We start from the raw sequence: 13,862 nt of genomic DNA, 5'->3' as shown, positions 1-13,862 counted from the left end.
ATTCCCTACTAAAAAATTAGTATGCTTTTCTTGCAGTTTCTACATCTATTTACCAGCCAAGAGGTACAAGCAAACTCAGCTCAAGCAGCATTCTCTCCTTAAAGAATCTTCAGAAATAAAGCTACAGTTGGAGGAAAATCACACTACAAATTCCACTGCTGAGCTTAAGTTGTAGAATGCAAATTTTAAAACTCCACATATTAGGTACAGAATATATAGAGAGCTTCAGCATAATTTAAAAGACTACTTAATCTCATTGTGTTTGTTAACATTTGAACTTACCTTCAGGGAGAACTTTTGCCTTACAAAGAAGAAAGATAGGTCATGGAAGAAGAGATGGATCACCACAAGAACCTTAAGTTTTATGCATGTAACCTAGCAGCAGTCTAGACAAACATTCATTACATTCAGTGCTACGTGCAATTGCAATTATTAAAAACCAAAAGGTTTTAAAGTAAAAATATAGAAGACATTGGTGTTTATCCTAGAATATATATATTAATTTACCAGCAATGCAAGAAAAAGCTTCTCAAAATGACAGTGCCTCGAAATTGTAATTAAAATGTATACTGCAGTTCAAACAGCTGTAAAGTTCGTTAAAAACTCCTGCAACCCCTTCTAACTTGTTCTTCAGTTAAAGCCATCAATGTCTATTTTGTGAATAACTCCTTATCTTTCCCTTTGCCCAAAACACAGGCCATTTGACTTGCAAAGGGGGTCAGTAAAACATAAGCCTGAGAACAAAATTAAAATGTTTTATGCCTCCTTTGCTGTCACTTAGGACTTGTGCACTTACATTCCTCTTTGCTTGGTGAAGTTACATTCAGTTCTGTCAAAAGTTGCTGGTTGGAGTTAGCGGCCTGCGTGGTTAGAGAGGTATTGCTGTTGTCACTGTTCGTTTCTCCAGAGAACAAATCTGACTGGCTGCTGCTTGTGCTGGGGGTAGAGTCATCATCTGGCTGCTTCTTCTGGAAATCTATCAAAACCAAGATTTCATATGTCATCCCACTTGCTCAATCTAATAATCCAATGTTATGCAAAACACCTGAGCTTAACAAAAATAACCCCAAAACACTGCCAGAAGTATCATCATTCTGATCATTTGTATATCTCATCCAACACTAAATTAGAGTAGCCTTCAAGTTTTTATTTCTTAAAAGTTATTTGTTGTTGAACATCAAACAATTTTAGAACTACACAAAGTTCTTGTCTCCACAGCTGTTCAAGAGCATCCAAAGCTTACCACTGTGTATATCAGTGTACACACACAGCATCATTTTAAAAATAGTTCACACAAAGTACATACAAAAGCATAAAGGTGCAAACACCCGATGAGGGAATAACTAAGGCATGTAAATACAAGTATAAGGAGATGTTACACTTTTCTAAAAACAATACTTCATTCTGCTGTTTTATGAAATCCCACCTGTAACAGTTCAAGGGCTTTCCCAAACCCACAGTGCCAATACCTGACGAAGTACAGCATTATTCCCAGTTCCTACCAGCTACACTACTGGATTTCAGTTCTGCCGCTGGATGCCCCAGGGTAACACCCCTCCCAAACAAGTGGATTTTAGGTTGCGTAACATCCAGTTACTCTCCTAATGCAAAGGCACCTCTTCCTTGCAAAAAGACAGCTGGAGATGAAGTACACCACCTCTTGGTATTCCTAAACACATTGTATTAAAAAATGACACATAAAGGCAGAATTTATTAATTGTGCAAACACGTACATAAATCAATATCGGTTGCTCATTATGATGTCATGACAAGAGCAGAAAACAGAGTAGTCCATAAATATTTGCAGATGATGATGTGTTCACCAACATGACTCACTGGATTTAGGAAGCACTACAGTCAAACAGTCCCTAAATGCTGATTTAGGATTTAAGTGATTTGCCAGAGAAATTAAGCTGTAACTTCTGCTGTGGAAGACAAGCTCAAAGGCAGGGAGGAGGAGGAAGGAGGCGGCAGACAGGAAACAATCCACCTCCACAACGCAGCTCTGAAAAACCAGTGGGATGCTCTTTGTCAGGGATGGGTTACTGGACTCAAGAAGATCTCCTAACTCAGGCCTCACTAGTTATCAACAAAATTTCACCCGAGCTGGGCTCCTGGATATTATTAGTGTGTTTGTACAGTCAAGAAAGCTTCAAGCGCTTGGGATTCTGCACCAGCCACAATCAGACAGCTGCAGCAATTAGAACTGGAGCCACCACCCCAGATACTCAGTTCTTCACGCCTCTACTGACAGAAGGGGAGCTCACAACTGGAGATGTTTTAGGAACCACCAATCTTTAAACAATCAGTACAGAAGATACCTTAAAATTTCACACGTTGCCTGCAAACATACGGTGGCTACAAAAGTTGTGTTCTACGTGAGACTGTATCCAAGGCAGTGCACAGAAGTAAAGCTGTGTTGTGTGCATGTATCAGAAACGGGAGCAACTCCATCTTCAAGGAGCAGAGCAAAATTAATAGTTACGGTCAATATTATACACTGTGAGCAATCTATAAAAATGCATTAAAAAAGAAAGTCTAGAGTTACAGAACGCCAATAGTTACTATGAAATAGTAACCGCAAGTTTAAAATTCTCAGCCAGTATTTTTTTTTTGCTATAATAGATAGCTGCAAACACTTTACTCAGGCTGCACCAGCTCAGCGTTATCCACAAAAGCCATTTACAGAGAAATGTAAACTATTTTTACAATACGGTCTACATAATACAAGTCCTGACAGTCCTTTAATGACAGTATGGTAAGTACTAGTGCTACACTGTGTTTCCCAAAGCTGCAAGTTTAAGAGCACATTGACCAAGCTGTTTTGGTTTTTGGATGGTTTTGTTTTGCTTTTTCTTCCCTGAAAAACTATTCACTTTTGCAACCTATTGATAAATTCTCCAACTTTAAAGAGAGCATAAAAGGCTGTCAAAAATGATCATTCAGTGACAGCATCTCCCAACAAGCTTTCTAGTGAAATAGTTCAGAGCTGTCACACAGCAGTGAACTCCACCATGGCAGTGAAATGCTCTTTGCCTTCGCGAATCCAGGACCTTGTGTTCAGAACTAACTTTTACTCAGACCACAAATCAATTAACTTGCAAACAAGTCTCAGCCTGCTCAGCTGTGTGGAACCTGAGAACATGTCTCACCCTCCCTTTTTAACTGATTTTTCACTGCAGACAAGAATACTTGAGACTGCCAATCTCAAATGCCCTAAGACGCACTAACTGTAACTGTATACGTACACTATGTGGTCCAGTATTTACCTGGTACAAATACATATATAATCAAATAACATACTGGAGAAGCTCTATTATATTTCTTCTGTGTACCAGTGGGCAGCATTTGGCTTCTGTTAACCAGGAGTCTCATTAACACAATTAACTTGCAGATCACCTTGATTTCCTCCCAAGCACAATTAAAGCTGGCAACGATTACTACTACAACGATTTACACCTAAGAGCTGTGTCCAAATAAGTCCAGTTAAACCTTAACTGCCTAACAAATAAAACAAAACAAAACTACACAACAGAGGCAAGACCCTGGCAAGTTTTGAAGGTGAAGCCTTATTCTGATTAAAATCAGAATATAATTCTGTTGACAGAACAATGACCTCTCCTAATCATCTCAACAAGGAAGAAACAGAAGAGTTGGCAGATATTAATCAGAATTTCCAGAAGTTTCTATTTAACTAGAGGTGCATGCAAAACACTTCAAAATTAATTTTTTCCATATTTTTTACTGGGACTTTCACCATGCTAGCAAAGCCTGTGCCAAAATACACAACTGACCAAAAATCCATCAAATCCACTTTTCCCTTTCCTAGTTAACGAAAAGTAACTGTAACTTTTTACAGAAACTCCAACTGGTACACAGGTTCAGTGGAAACAAACTTCTTCCATTAGTCAGAAAATAAGTTTTCTTTTTCTTCTCAACATTGTATCTTTTTCTCCACTGCCTTCAGGTTCAGGGTCTTTGTGGTGGTGGTTTTTGTTTTGGCTTGGTTTTTTAAGTTCAAGGTATGCTGGTGTTAGTTACAAGATAGAGCCAGCAAGATGTGAAAATTAGCCATTTCCTGGATGGGGGAATAACAGAAGGAAAGATCTATCAATAAAATGCATGAAATACAGCCAATAAACTATTACTGCATAGTAGAGAAGCTGCTAGTAGTAAGCAGCAGCACTGCTGGTCTCCTAGCTCCAAAATCCTTTTTGCTTTATTGAGTTTAAGGGCTGTACCCAGCATATCAAGTAGCTGAGCAGGAGCAGAAAATCTGAGGTAGGGCTCTAATGTACTGGGTGTTAATAGTAAGAGTGTTATTTTTGTTTTGGTACTAAAGATTCTCTGTAAACAAAACAATGACAGTGCATATATAGACATGATACAAACATTTCATATTCTATATATACAATGATTTGAAATAGTTTAGACTAAAAGAGAGGGCAAGAAGCCAGATTTGTTCCAGACAAGTTCTTTTGCAGGACAATCTTCTGACCACTTGTACTCACAAAATAACACAGATAATGGAAGCTATTACCTTTACAGCTTTTGATTCTAACCCATAAAACCAGAGGTGCCACATGAAACCACATCCGCACAGGAATAAAACTCCCTCGTACATTTGTCCAGTTATTGTTACCAGATTGGGGTGAGCAACCAGGAAGAGCCCGTCTTCCCAATACGTTCCTTTCACTAATTACTTCAAGATCAAACTAACAAATATTTAGAACATCCAACCTCTTCTATCACCTAAAATACTCCAGATTCTGTGATATAAAAGATCAGACAGTCCCAATTCCAGTATTTAGTTTACTTTAGCCATCAATATCCAACAAAATACCCAAGGAAACACTGAGTCCTCTATTTTTGCTGAACTGTAAGGAGCCTGTAACTAAGCAGGGAACAACGTTTCAGCTTCTGGTAAGTAACTTTTGTGATTACAATCAGCTGAAACTTGAGGTAAAGGCAAATACGAGCAATATCAGCATGTCATAAAGCATTTTATTCTGAAAAAGACAGGCATGTCAAAAATATTATGGGAAACCACTTAACACTAAGCCAGAGCTTTTTCTCATTTGCACTCATGCTATTGTATAAGAAATTATAAAATTTATGAAACTCACAAAGGGCTTTAAAAGTGAAGTCTCCTTTCAGCTTATTTTAAGGGTCATGGTTATAAACACTCCTTATTCCTTGGTCTATAACAGATGTTTTCATTAATAAGAAATGGGTTCATTTAAATAAATTATGGATGTTGCAAGAAGCGTCAGAGTAAACAGCATGCTAAGCAGAGAAAATTAGTCTTTAAAGTAATTATTTTGGTTGATAGGCAATATTACACCACTTCTTTATTCTTCAGGCCTACAGCTCCCATAACTTCACAGTGTGAACCAGCAAAAAAAGTTATTTGGAGAGTGTTTGCTTCTTACACTCCATTAAATGTGCAATCTGCACATTTTTTATTACCACAGCATCTTGTTCTTTTACAGAGCATAAGTTAATGTGTTAGTGTCACATCAAGTGTCTGCTAGTCCATCAGTATCCCAACATACACAATGGGCTTTTACCCTACTCTTAGTTCCACACTTCAGAGAAAATGCATTTTGAAAGTACTCTATGGGAAGTAACACAAATATTATGACATTGAAACTGGCACAGGGGAATGGTTATTTTAAATTACTGCATAATTTTATTTTTTTCTTCACGTGCCTGTAAAAACTGTTCATCTATGTCCATGGAATAGTACTGCAATACCTAAAGATTTCATGTACTTATTTACTGACAACTCTTCACCGGCCTTGTCTAGTTCATAGCTTACTGAAGGCATTTCAAGTGTCATTCATATGTAACTACATTTTGCATAATAGATTAGTGTGAAATGGATAACACCTTTCCTTTAAGTAGATATCTGAATACACTTTGAAACTCCAATAATGGACTGGGAATAAAGCCCCACTTGGGAACAGATTATTTTTTTCTTTTTAAATAACACACAGACAAAAAAATGCACTAGCCCATTCACAGAATGAACACAGAGAACCTACCCCAAGGAGAATGCACCACAGAATTTGAATAAGCATTTGTATTAGAGGACAACACCACTCATAAAATGGAATCAAAGGTAAGCACTGTAAAAAATTACATTTATAATTTATTTATAAATATATAAACAATATATAACATACACACACACACAAAAACATATTTCTTAATACATCCACACTAATAATAGCAATGATAGGTGGATGAATTAAAAATCAGACTGTAGTGTTATGAAATAAATGTTGCAGTATATTCTTGTATGAACTATCAGCAGAGCTTATCACTTTCAGAGTTAAGCACAAAGTACAAGGAGAACTAACAAACCAGCAAAAATATTAGAAAGATGATTTTGTATGCAACTGAACTTCATTTGCAATTTTGAGTGCATGTGGTACAGGAGAACCCTTCAGCTCCTAGGGTTTTTCTTCTTAAATATGACTTTTTAATTTCTTCCAGTTTATATTAATAAAGAGAAACCGAAATGTGTTCTTTATGCCCAGTTATCCTTCATGATCGGTACACTTTTTAAAGTAGCAACACATTATTAGTAAGAGTTTCAGGTAATATTGTGATTTGCATGTTGCATGTACTCAGCTTTTCATATACATTTAATTTTCTTTTCAAACAAGCAGAAAAAAATACTAGAAATATGGCAACATAAACATGAAGAATAAAAAAGATGGATCTTCAAGTGTGATTAACAGTGAGAACATGGCTGCAATTACATGTATGTATCATTCAGAAATTAAAATTAAGTTATTAATAACAGTCATAATTGTAAAACTACTAAGATATTTAACATGGTAGGGTTGTTTTTTTTTTGCATTAAATCCAATGACATTGTGTTTTGAGGTGTTCTTCTGAAAAGAGACACCCCCTGCTTAAAGGTGACATTCTGAAATAGGCCGTCTTTCTCATGGTTCTGTAAAATGACTCCCTCAAAGCTACACAGGAAGCTCCAGATTTGACTATCAGATTTTTGCCTATTATTTGGCAAGAAAATTCATTAATAACTAACAAACAAAGGCTAGCAAGATAACAAGCATAACGTTACTACAGATGACCTTCAATTTAAGATCGGAGATCAGAGTCATTAAAAAATGTGTATGCAGACATCTTTTTAAAGAAGAGAAAAGCAATTTTGCATAAGAGTAGAAGAATCTACAGTAACCTAGTAATCTAAGGAAGGCCTAAAACAACTTACATGACTGCCATGAAAAAAATGGCCATTTTTACAGCACATGATCCAACCATCTCCAAAATTGGTTGCAAAATGCTGAATTGATGAAAAGGGAATTTCATTATCCTGTACAAAAGTATCCTCTGAGAGCAGCTTCTTCACAGAACAAACACTCCTTGCTCTGCCTGATAATAGCAATTTGCTTACCGTAGCTATTGCAGTACTGACCAGTGAGGTGGTCAGTCAAAACCCCTGAAAATAACATTTTTAAAACCCTTGTCACATTTCTTATTGCTACTTAAAGTAGCATGCTTACATTATTTCATCTAAAGTTTCATTATTCTGTAAAACTCACCAACATAAGAATAAATATTATTGCCTCTCATCACAGGATGCAACGTACTGAAGCTATGAAGAGTTAACTACTATTTTAACAATCCACTTTAAGTTTCCCGTTACAGAATCCCTCAGGTCCGCAGTCAGCATTCATACTTGAATCCATTACAGAGCATGTACAGTGAGAAACAACTACATAAAGGTACTATTGCACTGCAAAACCTAAAAGCAACAAGGGGATAACTATATTGCACCAGCATTTGATATTGGAACTAGGAAACTCAGACAATTTATTATCCAACTAATTGAGACTGTATGGATTTTTGAATCCGTATCAAAGGATATTGGGAATAACCCAAGCCAAGGTGAAAGCATGAACTTCAAACAAACTGTGGAAAGCATAAAGCAACCACTCTGTCATAACTGCAAGAAATATTTTACTTTTCAGTAATATGGAGAACGCAGATTTAGTAGGAGGAACACATGCCAAAACAGACTACTTGTAGAACACCAACCCAGTGGGCAGTTTGCCATGGAGTCTGAGATGCCTCCACTGCAAAAGATGACAATGATGACAGTTTGACCAACCCTAGCAAGAAGCAAGAAAAGAAACTCTGGTGCTCAACAGCCAGGAAAAGCAAACTGATACAAGGTTATAGAGTTAGTCTGTAAAACTAAATGGCTGCAATTATTTGAAGGATCCATTTTATACCAAAGAGAAAAATCATTTAACATGATCTGAGGGTAATACAATAGTGGAGATATAACAAAATTAAATATAGGACAGTTTTTAAAAAAAATCCTAGGGAAAACATCTAAGCAGCTGCAATCTACAGAATTTATTCTCAAAGCAGAACTGGAAAAATGTGTAACATGAACATTTAAAAATAGGTCAAAATTCTAGAAAATACTCAAGTGTAAGTTTAGAATTGACTAAGAGCAGCACGCAACCTACAAAAAATAGGCAGGTCTTTCACTCCTATCTCTAGAATTCTTGTAGTACTAGTATCCTTTTATGAAATCAAACAAATTAATAAGAAATGCCTCATTTCAAATTAAATTAATAGTGTGATGATATGTCAAAATCTATGCTCCTAAAGGGGGAGAAACATTCATTTTCATGAGAAGAATCTGATCCATAAACCCATAAACTAAGCACTTTGCAACGGCAGCAAGTCATATGAAGTAAACTAATGAAGTGAACTTCTCAAGGTGCTTTTGTAATAAGTGAGAGATCTTGTAAATGGGACTGTTAACTGATAGAAGCAGAATTTAATTAGCATTCATATTTATTCTAGACACTTCATTCACCAGGCACGTAGGAACTAATATTGTTTTAATAGAAGAAATGTTTCAATTAGCTCCCGTACAAGAAAAGCTATCTTTTAAGTCACCTTATCATGCCCTTTCCAATACCTAGAGAACCCTCCAATTTCAAAACACACGTCTATTATTTTTTAATTAATTCCTCCAGTCTGATTTATGTGGTTCCAATTAAAGTGGACATTTGCTTCATTTTCTGTCAATAACAGTCGCATTTATAGTTCAAGCATTCCCAAATATTTGACTATACTATAAATCGTCAGGATTTTCACAAGGGATAGAAGGCCTCTCCAGTAAATTAAACCTTTCTAGTGCTAACCCACAAACCCCTCATCAGTTCCCTCTCCCTCATCTCCAGTTAAGGTACCTTAATAACTACCACTAGGCAAACTCTCAAAACATCCCTCAGAATGACTCATTTATCAGACTCTTTTCCCCAGTCTCCTTTGAACAGCCCAGAAGCAAAGCTAAAGGCTGTTTTGGAAGGGAGGGGAGAGCCGGCACTCTTATTGCCCGGCCTCACCCCCCACGGCCACCTCAACCCTTCGCAATGTGTCTTAAAGGAAGATTTAGTATTTTATCACGATGAAGTTTTACCACCAAAGCAATCAATGGTAAGGTGAAGCATAAGGGGTGAGCTTCTTCCCACTCTTCCCAACTTTACTGGAATCTGATGCTTCTTGTTGTAATAAATATCTGCCTTTCATATGCAGTAGCTAGAGAAAAGTACGGAGAGGGAACTCCAAGTCTGACAGTCCTCAGCTGTGGGAGCAAAAGCTTTGCTATAGGTGGAGTTTATAGGAGCAATTTGTGACTGCAGTGATCTACAATAAGATGAAAAAACCCTTGGTCATGCTTTAATCACACAAGTGAGAAAGCTCACTGGAAACTCATCTGACACTTTTGTGCCTTAGCTTCAAGCTCCACATTTCGCCAACTTCCCAAAGGAGTTCAGGAGCTTAAAGGAGTAGCTGGAGTCTCCCACTTCCCATCCCTTCCTCCTGTTCCGTAATCACACTGGAATGTGCGAGAGCAGAGTGCTCAGCCTGCCAACAAAAAAACCTGCAGAAGCTCAAGGACCAAAAAACAGACAGTTGATTTACAAATGCAAAAGGTCAAATGCAGCAAACTCTCACTAGATGTGGTTGCCGCAAACCACTGTATTACATTAATTTCTGACTATGGAATGCTATGGCTCAAAAACTCAACCCCAACTTAGGCATTCCTTGCTTATTTTCAGCAAACTTGAAATATACATATATATATATATATCTGTATGTCTTTTCCAGTCTTTTAGGAACAAAAATATGAATATGCGTAGATATCAAAGAACCTCCTACAGAAAATAAACATTGCTTAGGCCCTTCTGTGAGCAGCAAAACATGCTTAAGTTTTGAGTTAATAAAAACTATTTTATTTTTATTCCTACTTATTAAAATTGTCTTCTAGAAGAAAAGAGTAGAAGTGTTGAATTTATCTAGTCAATGACAACACACGTTTTCATTATTAGCCAATTAATCCCGAAGAAAATTACTGGAGCACATATTGAAATTTGAAATCAGTATGCAGTCATCCAGTGAGTCATATCTAAAGCTCGTGGATTTTTTAATGTTTTTTCTTACAAATGCTGATTATTTCAATATTTAGATACTTCTCTCATGTCTTTACATTAAAAGAAGTGTAGAAAAGGAAGACTAATGGAAAAACTACTCTCCCCAGAATGATGCAGTCCTGCCCCCCCAGTGGAAAAGACAGATACATACACTTCTCCTCAATTCACTTATTTTTATACAGCAAATACATGTGAACTTAAAGCATCTCTTGTGATGATGAAGTGATCCTTCTGCCTGTCAGTGCTGGAGGATCACTCTTGAAACTGGCAAAAACACAGGCTCTTGTCTATGTCTTAATATGGAAACGAAAGTGCAATAAACATAAGAAGAAAATGATCCTTTTGCTTCTGACATCCATGATTTGTGATTTGACGTGGTTTGACCTCTTGTGCTACCGCTTGCAAGTTACTGGAGATGAGGAAAATCAGCCTTTTGCCAGTGCTGTTTCCGGAGCTCTGGGTTGCAAATGGTGATTATTGGACATAATAAATAGATAAGGTTCTTAGGGACATGGTTTAGAGGTGGACTTGACAGTGCTAGGTTAACCGTTAGGCTTGATGATCTTAAAGTTGTCTTTTCAACCAAAATGATGCCATGACTCTACAATAGATCTGGGATCCCTTAAACGGTAGTCTTCACTAGCAAGGCATAAATCTCTAAATCAAAGCAGCAATGTGCCGACCTTTAACAACACATTCATTAAATGCTGGTAACATTGGGATGCTGCACATGCAAATAGATTCTGTGGCTAGCCCTCCATCTTACAAGTTTTGTTTCCATTAGTTTAACAGTGTCGCACCCTTGGAATTAGCACTCTGACTCATGGAAAGGCCCCAGCTATTTTGCTTTTCATTTAGAGCCTCAGAAAATATTTACAAGGTTTCACAGGTTCTTCTGTTAATGACATATAAAAAAGGGAAAAGGTTTTTCGAGTTTTCAACCTGGGCAGGGGGGAGAAGAGTGGTTTTCGTTACACTCTAGAAAGAACAACAAGAAAAAAATCATCCTAAAATGCTTACTAAACAGAAAGGAAAACAAGATGAAAAATGTTATTCTCACACATTCAGCTAGTTTGTTACACTTTCTGAAGTGCAATGGCCATGGCAATGAACTAAAACATGCTTTCAAGAAGTGTTTGAAAGCATTCTCTGTTATGCCTAAACAGAGCTAGAAATAACAATTATATAGCCCCTTCAGGGGCTTGCATTCTATGGACTGATTGAACCCACCCCTGAAAAGGTTATAGAGAAAGTCCTAGAAATTATCTGTTTCTTGGCATTAATAAACTACAAGATAAAGAGTTAACAAAAACCTTTCTCCTCCAGTTAGGGTGGCTAATTGTGTTTCAAGTACAAGTAATTAGAGGCATTACTGTGGAAACTAACAGAGAACTGGCACATAAAATTCAGATCAAACAGCTAAATATGAATAAACTAAAGGATGAATAAATTTTCAGAAAGAGCCGAACGATTGCTAGAAGCTATTAGCTGTTCCGTGCATGCTGTTCTGATTACCTGCTGAAAGCACAAACACCCAGAGAGTCTGTCCTTACAGTCCAGCAAAAATGGCAAAATGTAACCGACCCCAGCAGCCAGAGGGGAGGGCAGCAGAAAAATGTAATTACCTGACAAACTCAGAATAAACTGGGTCAAGCAGCCCAACCCTCCGCCATCATACTCAAGGAGCTAGAGTGGCAAGAAACCCTATGTACAATTCAATTAGCTTTAAAAAAAGTTCTACTAGTTCTTCAAGAGCAGCCTCTTCCTCAGCAGGTGTCTCACACCATGGAGTTTCCAGTTCGGTGTACGATAGAGCAGATTAAACTACGTGATGTCTACCAGCAGAGGGAGGTGTTCTATTACATTGCATTTTCCTAAAACCTGCATGCCTGCACATTGATTTCAATTCTATTTTATCATCATCAGTAGGGAACAAGCTTCCTTCTTTCTGTAAAGACACTTGGAAGAGTCTCTTGTTATATATATCCACTTCAGACTAATTACTGCTATGGCAAATTTGATTTTCTGTTTAACGGAAGTAACTTGGTAACTAATCCATCATTTTCATCTCTAACAATGAACAAAACCCCTGTCCTTTATCCTGTCTTTCCAATTCATAACACAAAACCCATAGAAATGCTCCCCTTCCGTATGAACAGGAACCACTACAGAATTTTTCCCAAAACAAAACTACTACTGCTTTCTTCAACAGAGCGGGGCAGGGGGGAAGTGTGAAATGGTATCATCTTGTTATCTTGCCTGAATCAGTGCAGCAAAACAAACTTGAAAGATACAGAAATTAAATAGGAGAAAAAGAGTTGCAGAAACATGACTCATGTCATTTCATCTTTGGTAAATTCTGCTGCATAAATTTGTGCGAATAACCAGCAGTAAAGTTTCCTAGAAGACAAAGCAGTGGTGCCTACAACGTCTAACTACAGGTGTTTTATTTGTGCACAATCAGGCGCACACCTCTGGAAAAAGATTCAGAGTACCAACGTGAAAAGAAAAACTACTGCAATATAAAGTGTCTAAATCACTCTGTTGCCTCAGTTGACTACAGTGGGCAATGCAGTTATGCATGGAAAAACAAATATCCCACGACCCAGCCACTTTGCTTTACAATGGTTCCAAATATTCTGCACACATAAGGAATAAAAACAACTCCCTCGTGTTTGAAAGGAGTTATATGCTTCCTACGCTACAGAGCTGAACAGCTAACAGCGGCACAATTCAAAACAGCAGCAAACAGAAACATAGATGAAAAAGAGAGCATCAGGTTTTCCTGTGCATATGACTTCAAATACCGGGTACACCAACTGCAATCTTCAGGAGAAGAAACCTATCATCCATCGCATTGGCTATTTCTGATTAAAGTCTGCAAGTTCTTCAATGTATGAACTTTAGATGGTAGCTTTTATCAAGGGACCCCAAAACGTTATATCTCATCCTGCTAGAGAAGCAGAAACGTATCTAACAAAGGGGGAGTAAAGTCTTGCCTATTAAATGGGTTTTGCTTGGAAACGGCAACAGTAAATGTAACAGGTAATACTCTGTGGCTGACATTCCACTGCTCTTCCTCATCTAAAATGCTGTAAGGTAACATTTTAATGCTGTCTAATTGTCTGTATATTAAAATATCTCTGAGGCAAACAACTTCAGAAGTTGTTCTTCTGAAGGATGGATTTTATTCTCATAAAGTAGAATCACAGTGACAGATATGAATGACACCAAATGTTTTTCTGCCTATATATAAAATAAACTTCAATAAAATAAATGTATTTAGTGCAGGCCAAAAGGGAAAATGAAGGGGGTTTTTTTCTATATGGGAGAGGATCACTAGAATCATTAATTCATACTATGGTC

General features: G+C 37.3%; 1 protein-coding gene across 2 annotated transcripts in view; it reads right to left on the bottom strand.

The window, feature by feature from the left end:
• The window catches only part of ZFAND3 (zinc finger AN1-type containing 3), a 140,930-nt gene that overhangs the window by 49,083 nt on the left and 77,985 nt on the right, over positions 1–13,862 (bottom strand). For both annotated transcript variants that reach the window (XM_065631299.1, XM_065631300.1), the window contains one exon: positions 797–976. In XM_065631299.1, the coding sequence (XP_065487371.1) occupies positions 797–976 (180 nt within the window). The remainder of the gene's footprint in view (positions 1–796; positions 977–13,862) is intronic.

The sequence above is a fragment of the Caloenas nicobarica genome, chromosome 3 (assembly GCF_036013445.1).
Source record: "Caloenas nicobarica isolate bCalNic1 chromosome 3, bCalNic1.hap1, whole genome shotgun sequence".
Taxonomy (NCBI): Eukaryota; Metazoa; Chordata; class Aves; order Columbiformes; family Columbidae; genus Caloenas; species Caloenas nicobarica.
Note: the sequence above shows the minus strand (reverse complement) of the source record. Positions and strands in the feature narration are given on the sequence as shown.